Below are 12,752 nucleotides of genomic sequence, written 5' to 3'. Positions count from 1 at the left end.
GCAACACACGCTGGAAGAATGCCCAGCGTTCGTGAGTGAGCGCCGTGTCCTCACACGAATAGTGGGGGACGATCTCTCGCTGCCGAATTTAGTTCGGAGGATGGTCAGTAGCGAGAGATCGTGGCTGGCGGTGAGCTCCTTCTGCGAGGAAGTTATCTCGCGGAAGGAGGCGGCGGAAAGGGAGCGGGAGTCAGCTCGTCCCGCTTCCCTCCGCCGCAGAAGAGCCAGGCCTAGAGGTGGGGGCGTATCCAACTCCGCCCCCCTCTATCCCCCACTGGGGCCGGGGTGACTGCCTTGAGGGAGGCAGTCCCCCCAATCCAAAGGCCCCGGAGGTGTGCGCGTGTACCCACACGCCTCCACAATGGAGTAGGGCGAAATAGGTCGCCCTAACCACAAAACGAGATGGGGCCTGCCCTACAACATCTACAGGGCGGGCCGTCGCCGTCGGAGCTGGGGTAGAATGCACTTGCGAATCCCCTGGCTCCGGCATAGGCGCTCGTAGGTACACCGTGTGGTTTTTAGTGAGTCAAGTCTCACACACCACCTCGCCATCCCTCCGGCGGGGTGACGGTCTTTTGAATATTTTCCACACGTTAAAAAAAAAAAAAAAAAAAAAAAAAAAAAAAAAAAAAAAAAAAAAAAAAAAAAAAAAAAATTCGAGTTAACTCGAGTTGAATTCTGCCAACTCGAGTTGGAAGTATTCAACTGGTAAATGAACGAATCAAGTGAAAGAGCGATTCTGTCGTCGAACCTACAATGATATGAAATTATCCGATCATTTCATATCATTCAATTTTCACTAGTCACAAATGTTTCAATATTGATTTGAGGTCATTATAATTTTTTTTCACATATTCATCTGGTTATGTTATTATTAAAATGATTATGCGTTCTATAAGTCCTTCCGCCATTTCTGCTCGCCTCCTATGGTTCGGTGAAACTTTCAAGGCTAGCTGCGGCCAAAACATTATTAGAAAAAATTAAAAAAAACAACAAAAAAAAACGGTTTATTCCAGGTACCGCGCCCTCTTGACACTGTTGCTGCGGCGCGCTTAGAAGCCGTCCTAGATTCCCGTTTCGGGGAACTGGACCGGCGACTGAGCGCTATTGAAGGTGGCATAACCGCGCGGCCGCGCGCCGCCGCGGCCCCGCTGCAGACGACGGCACCGCGACGCGGCGCACCGCCCGCTCCGCCGCGCCCCCCGCCCGCCGCCCGCGGAGACGCGGCGGCGGCGGCGGCGGCGTCGGCGGCGCCGAGCGGGCCCGTGCCCGGTGCCGACGACAAGTGGACGACGGTGGTGCGACGGCGCCGCAAGCAGGGTAAAAGACCCCCTGAAGTGAACAATGACAAGGACGTGAGAGCTCCCGTTCGACGGGACGCGAGTAAGCAGGTGCGTGCGCCTAATAAACTACGCGTGCCTCGGTCCTCGGTTGTAGTGATCGATATACAGCCGGAGGCCGAAGCAAGAGGTGTAACTTACGCCTCAGTGTTCAAGGATGTGAAGGACAGGGTAGACATTTCGGACCTTGGTATAGAAGCAGTGAAATTTAGGGTTACGGCTACCGGTGCGCGGCTGTTACAGCTCCCGGCAGCCACTAGTGATGATAAGGCGGACTCCCTTGTGGAGAGAGTGAGACGAGTTACTGGTGAGAACGTTAGGGTCAGTCGACCGGACAAGATGGTGGACTTGCGCATTTGGAACCTGGATGATTCGGTTTCGGTGCCTGACGTGATGGATGCGGTTGTCCGTGCCGGAGGGTGTGCTGCGGCGTCTGTCCGCGTCGGGGACATTCATCGTGGCCCCTCCGGAAGCGGCAACGCCTTTGTTCGCTGCCCTGTAGCAGCGGCAAAAAGGCTGAGTGATGCAGGTCGGCTTATGGTTGGCTGGATGGCGGCTCGGGTTGAGCTGCTAAAGTCGAGACCTATGAGGTGCTATTGTTGCCTGCTCCCTGGTCATACCGGGCGCAGGTGCAATAGGAAGATAAGGTACAGTGGTAGGTGTTTCCGCTGCGGACAGGAAGGGCACAGTGCTCCTTCATGTACCGCGGCGGCTCACTGCCTCCATTGTGCAGCGGTTGGCCGAGAGGCTAACCACGAGGTAGGCGGATCGCGATGCCGCGCTGGCGAGGACCGTGCTACGGTGCGTTCCGGAGAAGACCCGGAGGCGATGGACACTCAGTGTCCGTCTGTCCGTCCGGCGTAGGCCCTCTTCTTTCGCACCCTCTCTTGCCTTGCGTCCGCTTTCGGACGGTCGGCGGAGCGGGAGGGCTGGGCGCGCGCGGCCGGCGCCCCCGTCAGCGGGGGTTACGGCCGCGCGCGCGCTGCCGCGGGGGATGGGGCGTGCGTGTGTGAATGCCTGTGTGCGTGTTGTGTGTGTGTGGCCCCTGAATTGGGGCAACGGGCGCAGTGACGCTCGCGCCGCTGCGCTCGTCCGGAGAGAGCCCCCGGGTTGCGCTTCACGCGGCCCGGCGGACATTGCCGACCACGTCAGCCGTTTGACGTCATTGTCGGCCTTGTGTGCGTGTTGGCCCCGACCTGTCGGGGCACCGGGCGGGGCGGTGCCTTCAGCGCCGCCCTGCCTAGCGTGGCGATACGTGGTCTCGCCTGGGGTGCTTAGTGCGACGCAGGCGCGGCCGCGGCCTACTGGTGGGGGGCCGAAGGCGGTGGTTTACGCCCTAGGCCCCAACACTCTTTTCTGGACCCTCAGAGCGGCGGATGTGGGGGCATCCAAAGCTCATTGGCGAGGAGTGGTCCGTGGAGGGTGGGTACGGAGTGGTCCCCGTAACCCACACTCGGAGGCGGCTCTGTCATGGAGAACGCGGCCGGCGTGCGGACGAATATTATGCTCCCGTGCGTCCGGCGGATTTTCGTGGTGCGAAGGAACACCGGGGGGTTTTGGTGGGTCAAGTCCCACAGTATCCGTCCGTACCCTCTCATAAAGACGGACGGTTCTGTTTTGAACATTTCCCCTCGAAAAAAAAAAAAAAAAAAAGGTAACTCGGGTCAACTCGAGTTAACTCGAGTTACCTGAATTTCAACTCGAGTTACGTTTGTTACGAGTTAGCACATCTCTAAGCATGAGGTCAATTTGGTTAGCGCATCGGGACAAATTCGCCAGGAATTTACCACAATGCTGTCTATTAGGGCTATGCCCTAATATATGATTATATTATATATAATATATGATATGATTTTTGCTACTATTCTTTACGCTTCTGTGTATTGTTTTTGTTAGTGAAAATACTATATGTATGTACGTATGTCTCGTATCTGTATGCTCATATCTCCTTTAATTCGTATCATCTTTGACACAATCCATCCATTTTATTAGGGCTTCCTCTCCCTTTCCATTGATCAGGTTAGTTAGCACATCGTGACAAATTCACGAGGAACTTATCACGATGGTTTTCAGTGGGAACCGTGTAGAGATCGACATTCTCATTACTAACTAATGTGGCGACCACGGACTGGAAGACGCAACGTAGGGAGGCCTCCAGCAAGGTGAACCGACGATCTGGTCAAGATTGCTGGAAGGCATTGGATGCGAGCAGCGCAGGACCGATCGTCGTGGAGATCTTTGGGAGAGGCCTATGTCCAGCAGTGGACGTCTTCCGGGCTGAGATGATGATGATGATGACTAACTAATGTATGGGCATGTAATGTGTAGGAATGAAGATCATATCCTAAGGACGGTGTTACATATGAATGTGGATGGTTGTAAGGGTAGAGGAAGACCGAAAAAGAGATGGATGGACTGTGTGAAAGATGATATGGTGAGAAAGGGAGTAAATAACGAGATGACTGCGAACAGAGATGAATGTAAGAGAAAAAGATATTACGCCGACCACATACAACTGGGATAAGGAAGAAGCAGATGATGATACTAACCATCCCTTTCCTTATATATTATTCTAAATAGTCTGTTATTTATCAGAAAAGTTCTCCTGAAACTGTATTTTTAAACATCATTTCTATTCTTGACCTAACGGTTTAACATCTTAGTTCCTTTGATCGCGGGTTCGGTTCCTTGCAATAATTTGTATGATTGTTTGTATCGGTCAGGCTGTTTTCTATATGTATTTACAAAAAAATAACTATACATGTTTATATCAATTGTCTAGTACAATAATGCAAGCAAGGCTTAGTTTGCGACTAGATGGCGCTGTGTGGATTGTTCAGGTATATTATTATACAGAAATGTACACAAATTCACGACATATATGTACTTACATACAGTGGCGTAGCTACCTAGGGGCTAGGCGGACCGGTGCCCCGGGTCCTCGAGCTCAGGGGGCCCTCGAACCCTTACTAGAAAATCTCTTTCGACATAATCTTTTCAAAATTTCTCCCAATTTCAAAATAAATATGACAGGTTGTAACCCGACTTTAATCATGGCAACTCAGTTGATAAATTCGAAAGTTATACCTTCGGAATTCCCATAAATTTCTCTGTGGGTTGGCAGAAGTGTCAATTTGACGGATAGCGATATGTGTGTTTTAATAAAACTGTAATGTCCTGAGCAGTGGGGCCCCATTTTTTGATTTGCCTCAGGGCTCTAACTACGCCACTGCTTATATATTACGTACCTACTTACAGCTGGTTAGCCAGTTCATATTGTCAGATATTATTAACTAATATGTAGGTAGATAAATAATAAATACTCTAATGTGTCACCCATTGTACAAAAGAATAAAGTATCATTCACAGCCTACACTTGTTGTTTGAATAACGTAACACATATAACTCTACAGTTGTACATTTGTGATAGGTATTATGCTATTTCTGTATCTAATTTATGTATTTACTTTTACTCATTAATACATGTAAGTAACGAAGCATCTATAACCCTGTATTTCTGTCTAAATTAATTAGGAAACAGGCCAAAAATAATAATTAACATAAAACCTTTATAGATGTTTATTTTATTACTTTACGCTGTTGTTTTAATAAAAAAAAAACAGGCCGGCGTTGTTTACCGCGCAAAAAATCAGGGTGGGTTGAGGGCGCCCTAATTAATATGTTTAGTTTTATTAATTCTATGAAAATTCGAGTAAATAATTTGGTACCGGGTAAAAATAACAAAGTATATAGGTGTATCTTTAATCTCTACATGTAAATAAAATTGGAGTGTCTGTTTGTAATATTGAAATAAACATTTTTTACTACATGCATATTATGAATAGAAATAAGGTACGGTACGTACAGTAAAATAATATTTTTTACAATTTTTGTCTGTCTGTCTATTTGGTACGGCTAAGCTGAAATGGCTGGGCCGGTTTTGACGGGACTCTTATTGGCAGGTAGCTGATGTAATATGGAGTAACTTAGGCTACTTTTATTGTAGAAAAATAAAGTTAAATTGGCGGACGAAATCGCGCCGGTTTTGACGGGACTTTTTTCGCAGATAGCTGATGTAATAAGGAGTAACTTAGGCTACTTTTATTATAGAAAAATAAAGTTAAATTCGCGGACGAAATCGCGACTACAGCTAGTAATGTTATAAATGTGATAGTATGGCTGTTTGTTACGCTTTCACGCAAAAACTACTGAACCGTTCATCATGAAATTTTGTACACATATTCTTGGAGATGTTAGAATGAACATAGGATAATTTTTATTTAAAAAAAAACAAAAAAATTATATATATTGTTGTAACTAGCTAATCAGATATGTATTTTATATTCTAAATTTGTATTTGAATTTATAGTTCTTTTATATTACATTCTTGTTTTTGATAGTTCAATTCCTAATTGTCAGTAGTCTATATTAATATGTTTTCTCCGTTTACCTAGTCTTTTTTCTTATTACTACAACATATATATCAACATTTTGCTACTTCAGCGCCATCTAGCAACCAGTAATGAAATTATGCGGCCGAAGCCGCGGGTAAAAACTAGTATTAAATTTAATAATACTAATTTCAACTTATAGAAGGATTTATTTTGTAATGTTATTTTTCTAATGTTTGTTTCCTCAGAATCATGTTATTTGAAATACGATTTCTATTTTTTTAGTTGGAAGTTCATGTTCGTGGTTTCCTTTTATAAAACAGACTGGAGTTGCTTTTACAACATACTATGTTCGCGATTTTAAATGACTTTTCGGAGAATATTGCCACCATTTTGAAATATATTTGTATACTAACTGTATTGTATATATTTGTATACTACCCACGACCTCGTCCGCGTGGAATTTAACTTTATTTTTCTAAAATAGAAGTAGCCTAAATTACTCTTTATTACATCAGCTACCTGCGAAAAAAAGTCCCGTCAATATCGGTGCAGCCATTTCAGAGAATAGCCGGAACAGACCGACAGACAGACAGTCAAAAATTGTAAAAAATGTTATTTTTGGTGTATGTATCGTATTTATATTCATATGCATGGAGTAAAAAACGATTATTTCAATATTGCAAACAGACACTTAAATTTTTTTTATATGTATAGATTACTATATATACATGTTTCATCGATGTAGACTTTCTACAAAGTCATATCTGTTTCCTATATATATAGTTATTTATACAAACGAGTGATCTAATCACTAGTCTGTAAAAATATTTGAAAGTATTATTGTGAAAGTATCATCAAAATCCGTTCAGTAATTTTTGCGTGAAAGAGTAAGAAACATTCATTAATACTCACAATTTTTCGCTTTTATAATATTAATAGGATAAATATATTAGGAACACAAAAAATGTGGCAAAAATGTTCCCTAGAATAAAAATAAAACACTGTAGTAGCAAAAAGAAAATATCAAAAATTAGTTCCAAATTTGAGATTTATTAAAACAGAATCATCATTTACTTTATCGTTAAATCTATGTAAAAGTAATTAATTATTATTATCTTCTTTAATAATTTTTGCTGCTTTCTCTCCAATCAGAATCGCTGCTGCATTGATATTTCCACTTGTAATTATTGGAATAACGCTAGAATCTGCCACACGGAGGTTCTGTACTCCAATTACTCGCAGCCGGGAATCAACCACTGATCCCATGGAGCAGGTTCCAACAAAGTCATGATAAGTGTACGACATACGCGATGCATAATGCTTCCAATAATCCTTACTACCATGTTCATGAGGACAATCTGGAGAGTTTAAATAAACGATATCTGCTCCAGCTTCTCTGAAGATAGTTGTGTTAACGACACGAATGTAATCTTCAATGTATTCGACAACATTTTCTAGATCTTCCGTGTTAGAGAACAGTCCAGTTTCAATGACGGGATGATCTAAGGGGTTTACACTTTTCAATGTTACTTTTCCTCTTGATTTTGGATGCAGAATATTAATAACGCCAAATAATATCTGAGTACCTGGACTACCCTGATTTAATGCATCACAAACAGATTTTTTATAATCCCAAGTGAATTCACAATATGTTGAGAATATCTCTGGATTAGCAATATAATTTAATGCTTGATAATCTGGGATTTGGGATTTCTTATTCAATGACACAAAACCAACTGTGTAAGGTACTGGGAAATTGTGTGGATTCGGAATAGCGGTTGGGTATTTCAAGTTTTTCATAGTAACTATAATTGGAGCACCGGCATGATCCTGTAAATTGTCTCCAACAGGAAGATCTGAAATTGTCTTAATTGCCAAGTGATCTAAATGTGCTTTAGGACCTATACCTGAGAGCATTAAAAGTTTAGGTGAATTGAAAGCTCCAGCAGATACAATAATTTCTTTTTCAGCGTAAAATGTAAACTTATTATTATTGATAAGCACTTCTACTCCTGTAGCTACATTATTATTATCAAAGATAATTTTAGTTGCCAACGCGTTTCTTAAAACTACAAGGTTGGAGCGATCTTTAATCGGCGACAAAAAGGAATATGCAGTGCTTTGACGGGAAATTTCATCATTAGTTAACATAGGTTCTGTGAAACCCAATATAGAAGCACCATTGACATCCGAGACTATTTCATAACCAAGTTCTTGAAATGCCTTCAAATATAAAATATCCGCTTCACGGTGAACTTTAGTAACTCCTAAATTCCCATGTGCTCCATGAAATTTACCCGCTTCTGAGGTGACATAGTTGAAACTTAGAAATCTTTCACTTTTTTTAAATTCTGGTAGCACATTGTTGAAAGTCCAAGAATCATCATTCAGTAATGCTGCCCATGAATCGTAGTCGCATGGGGACCCTCTTATGTAATTCAAATAGTTGAGGCTACTGGATCCTCCTAACATTTTCCCTTGAATTAAAGCGGGGATTTCACAATTATGATGTGTACATACTCTGTCCGTGTTAGTAAAATTCCAATCAACTGGGGAGTTTTTATGGTAAGCCAGCAATGATGGGTACTGAAAAGAAAAACATTTTTTTAACTCCCAGACAATTCACACAACGCATCTAGTCCCAAGTTAAGCAGAGCTTGTGTCATCGGTACTACAGAACTGTATATAATATATGGGTGCATTTTTTTGTAAATACATTCATAATATACATAGAATACATCCAGACCGAATAATCAATCAGACATAGGAATACAAATGTTGGTACTGTGCGAGGAACCGAACCCGCAACCATTGGAAGTAAAGCGGTGAGCTAAACCGTGACTATGTCTTCCTTTTATGATCAGATAACTAACTGGAATAATAAATCATCTAAAATTACCATAGTTTCCAAAGGAGGGTTTCCGCCAGCTTCTATAAGCAGTACTCTAGTCTGTGCATCCTCAGATAGTCTGTTCGCTATAACAGATCCAGCAGACCCCGCACCCACCACTAAGTAATCAAATTTACAGCCATCTGTTGGTACAGAAATACATACAGTTATTATATTAATATCTTCTCTGTAATATCAAGGCCTATCTAGAACTGCAGTAACTTCTATACCAGAATGCGCATTTAAAACTGCACTAGCAGATTTGGAAGAGAGAAAACAACAACGGTGAAAGTGAGTGTTAATATATATACCGGAACGGGGCCCCTAAAATGTACACTCGGGTCATAATTCCCGAGGACTCGGGATGGAACCGGCACCCGCATGGTGAATCCATGGAACGCTAAGTAGCAATATTAAGTGTTGAACAATTGACACTGTAATTACACTTATTTTACTGAGATTTTATTTCAAAATCTGAATTTTGCGGAGAATTTGGCCAAACGGTACCTTCTAATTCTATTGCTTCATCTCACGCTTCAGTCGAAACATATCTTAGAAAGCTAATTGCTAAAGCGATTGAAATAGATGAGATGTAGGTACCAAAGAAGATGACATTGATTAAAGTGTTATCTAGGTACAATATTGTATTTTTTTTAGTTTTATACCTTCTAAATTAGGCTGCGGTGGAAACAAATACGCCGTTAATTGAAGATACGTTTGCAATAAGTTCATAGCATTCTGTATGCTTCGAACATTTGATATTGCTGGCGAAACCGCCATTTTGGACCATCGATCTGAAATTTGTATACAAGATAAAGAATGAATACATTAGAGGAAGTATGAACGTGGCAGCGGTGTCAGAGAGGTTGAAGAGTAATCGTCTATCATGGTATGGACATGTAATGCGTAGGAACGAGGATAATATTTTAAGAAAGGCGTTACAAATGAATGCGGATGGTTATAAGGGCAGAGAAAAAGAGATGGATGGACTGTGTGAAAGATGATATGGTAAGAAAGGAAGTAAATAACGCGATGACTGCGAACAGGGATGAATGGAAGCGAAAAACATATTACGCCGACCCCAAATAAATGGGATAAGGAAGAAGCAGATGATGATGATCTGAAATTTATATAGAGAATTAATTATAATCAAACATTACAATAGCTACTAAGATAGAACTACCCAATATTATAAATTCTAAAATGCCAGTAATATAATTTATTGTCATTTTTACTAGTAATTATTTAAAATGATTAAAAAGGAAAAATATATGGGAATATATTATAGAATTATATCACAAACAAGGACATTTATTTCATCGCAAAATAGCAAAGGAAGTTGTTGGAATTAGCTAATTTTTATTTAATAAAAAATATATAAATTTGTTATAATCCAATTACGAGCAACAATCAAAGAAAATTGCATGCACTCTAGTATTGAAACAAAGCTCTGAGAAAAATCATTATCCGGGTTCCTTCAGTTGTTTTTATTTAATCGCCCCTATATTTGTAGCGAATGTAACGAAATCAGTCAAATCAGAAATAGAAATAGAAAAAGAAATAATCTTTATTCAAATAAACTCATTACAAGCACTTTTGAATAGTCATATTTTGATTCTACCACTCATTCGGAATGCAGATTCATCACAAGAAGAATGAGCAAGAAACTCGTGTGTTGCTCTTTTTAATAGATGTTTTTTTTTTTATATAAATAATTACAGTGTAACAAGTAAGAGGCATGCGACAATCAACATAGAAATCGCTACGCACTCATTATTAGTGTAATCAGATAATATTGTCAGTGCTATGTATTTAAAATTTTTCTACAAAAACATTATTATCGTTAACGAATTCTTCAATTTTATAGTAAGCTTTTTTGCAAAGGAAGTGTTTTATTTGACATTTAAATCTTTTTTCTGGCAGATTTATAACAGATTCTGGTATTTTATTGTAAAACCTTACGCAATTGCCATAAAACGAATTACTAACTTTAGCCAAACGACATTTAGGTAAAATCAATTTGTTATTGTTACGTAAGCTTTTATTAGTGCAATCACTAACTCTTTTGAAACTGTCTATATTCTTCCTGGCATACATGATATTTTCATAAATATATTGAGAAGCAACGGTGAGGATATTTGATTCCTTAAATAGAATATTGTATTATCGAGACAAATGAATAGCAATGATTTTTATATTATTAGAGTTAGAGCTTTATATAACACGCTATGGCACTTTTTTTATAAGTGAAGCTAAAACTTTGTACCCCTTTTAATGAAAATGACGCGATCGGCAGAGTATGAAATTTCACACACTTATAGCTTATATAGAGAAGAAGTGCAAAATGCTAATTTTTTTTTAATTATATATATATATATATATAAAAATACATTACATCCATCAAAAAATATTACACCTACGACCGTGTTTTGACTCACGCATATACTCTTTTGTTTATTGTTAACTAGCTACTCGTACTAGCTTCGCCTGGGTGTACATGTATTATATATATAAACCTTCCTCTTGAATCACTCTATCTATTAAATAAAACCGCTTCAAAATCAGTTGCGTAGTTTTAAAGATATAAGCATACATAGGAACGGACAGACAGCGACAGCGACTTTGTTTTATACTATGTAATGAAGTCTGTGGTCAAATTGAGAATAGATTAATATTATTTATCTATAGTCTTACTGAATGTTATCTATACATATAAGTAAAATTGAATTATATCTTAACATTGAAATAAACGTTTTTTTTATACTACATGCATATGAATATAAATACGATACATACACCAAAATAACATTTTTTACAATTTTTGTCTGTCTGTCTGTCGGTCTGTTTGTTCCGGCTAATCTCTGAAATGGCTAGACCGATTTCGACGGGACTTTTTTTGGCAGGTAGCTGATGTAATAAGGAGTAACTTAGGCTACTTTTATTTTAGAAAAATAATGTTATTTTCCACGCGGACGAAGTCGCGGGAACAGCTTGTTGAAATAGAAATAGAAATAGAAATAATCTTTATTCAAATAAACTCATTACAAGCACTTTTGAATAGTCATATTTTGATTCTACCACTCATTCGGAATGCAGATTCATCACAAGAAGAATGAGCAAGAAACTTGTGTGTTGCTCTTTTTAATAGATGTTTTTTTTTATATAAATAATTACAGTATAACAAGTAAGAGGCATGCGATAATCAACATAGAAGTCGCTACGCACTCATTATTAATGTAATCAGATAATATTGTCAGTGCTATAGATTTAAAGTTTTTCTATAAAAACATTATTATCGTTAACGAATTCTTCAATTTTATAGTAAGCTTTTTTGCAAAGGAACTGTTTTATTTGACATTTAAATCTTTTTTCTGGCAGATTTATAACAGACTCTGGTATTTTATTGTAAAACCTTACGCAATTGCCATAAAACGAATTACTAACTTTAGCCAAACGACATTTAGGTAAAATCAGTTTGTTATTGTTACGTAAGCTTTTATTAGTGCAATCACTAACTCTTTTGAAACTGTCTATATTCCTTCTGGCATAGATGATATTTTCATAAATGTATTGAGAAGCAACGGTGAGGATATTTGATTCCTTAAAACACTCTCGCAATGACTCCCTGGAACCCATACCATAAATGGAGCGAATGGCCCTCTTTTGTAAAGTAAATATTGTATTTATATCAGCTGCTTTGCCCCATAACAAAATACCATACGACATAATGCTATGGAAATAGCTAAAATAGACAAGTTTAGCCGTTGCCACGTCTGTTAATTGTCTAATTCTTCTTACCGCGTAAGCGGCAGAACTAAGTCGACTCGCCAATTTAGTAATATGAGCTCCCCATTGCAACTTGGAATCTAATGTGATACCTAGAAATACAGTATCGTCAACAAAATTAATAGATTTATTGTCCAATACGATTTTTGAATCTACCGGCCTTACATTGGGGAGAGTAAATTTGATACATTTAGTTTTATTTGCATTTAGTAGCATATTATTTGCCGTAAACCATTTTAAAACATAAGAGAGAGAACCGTTTACTTCGTCCATATCATCAATATGTCGATTGACTTTGAATACTAATGAAGTATCATCAGCAAACAGAACTATGTCAGCTAT

At 39.5% G+C, this 12,752-nt stretch overlaps 1 protein-coding gene across 1 annotated transcript; it reads right to left on the bottom strand.

Annotated features, from left to right (window-relative positions):
* Nucleotides 1-6,835: 6,835 nt before the first annotated feature.
* On the bottom strand, nt 6,836-9,404 carry LOC131843065 (ecdysone oxidase-like). The gene is made up of 3 exons (XM_059191659.1): nt 9,290-9,404; nt 8,634-8,767; nt 6,836-8,320 (listed from the first exon to the last, which is right to left on the bottom strand). The coding sequence occupies exons 1-3, from the start codon at nt 9,402-9,404 to the stop codon at nt 6,836-6,838; spliced, it is 1,734 nt and encodes a 577-aa protein (XP_059047642.1).
* Nucleotides 9,405-12,752: the final 3,348 nt, after the last annotated feature.

This window comes from Achroia grisella, unplaced genomic scaffold (genome assembly GCF_030625045.1).
Source record: "Achroia grisella isolate CSIRO2021 unplaced genomic scaffold, CSIRO_AGI_Agris_v1 utg27364, whole genome shotgun sequence".
NCBI classification, from domain to species: domain Eukaryota; kingdom Metazoa; phylum Arthropoda; class Insecta; order Lepidoptera; family Pyralidae; genus Achroia; species Achroia grisella.
Note: the sequence above shows the minus strand (reverse complement) of the source record. Positions and strands in the feature narration are given on the sequence as shown.

What these genes read in the sequence shown, in the direction of transcription:
- LOC131843065 (XM_059191659.1), bottom strand. Translation starts at nt 9,404, where the DNA reads ATGGCGGTTTCGCCAGCAATATCAAATGTTCGAAGCATACAGAATGCT. An exon ending in ACCGCAGCCTAATTTAGAAG is followed by an intron (nt 8,768 to 9,289) that starts GTATAAAACTAA and finishes CTGTACCAACAG; the next exon opens with ATGGCTGTAAATTTGATTAC. An exon ending in ACCCTCCTTTGGAAACTATG is followed by an intron (nt 8,321 to 8,633) that starts GTAATTTTAGAT and finishes TTTTCTTTTCAG; the next exon opens with TACCCATCATTGCTGGCTTA.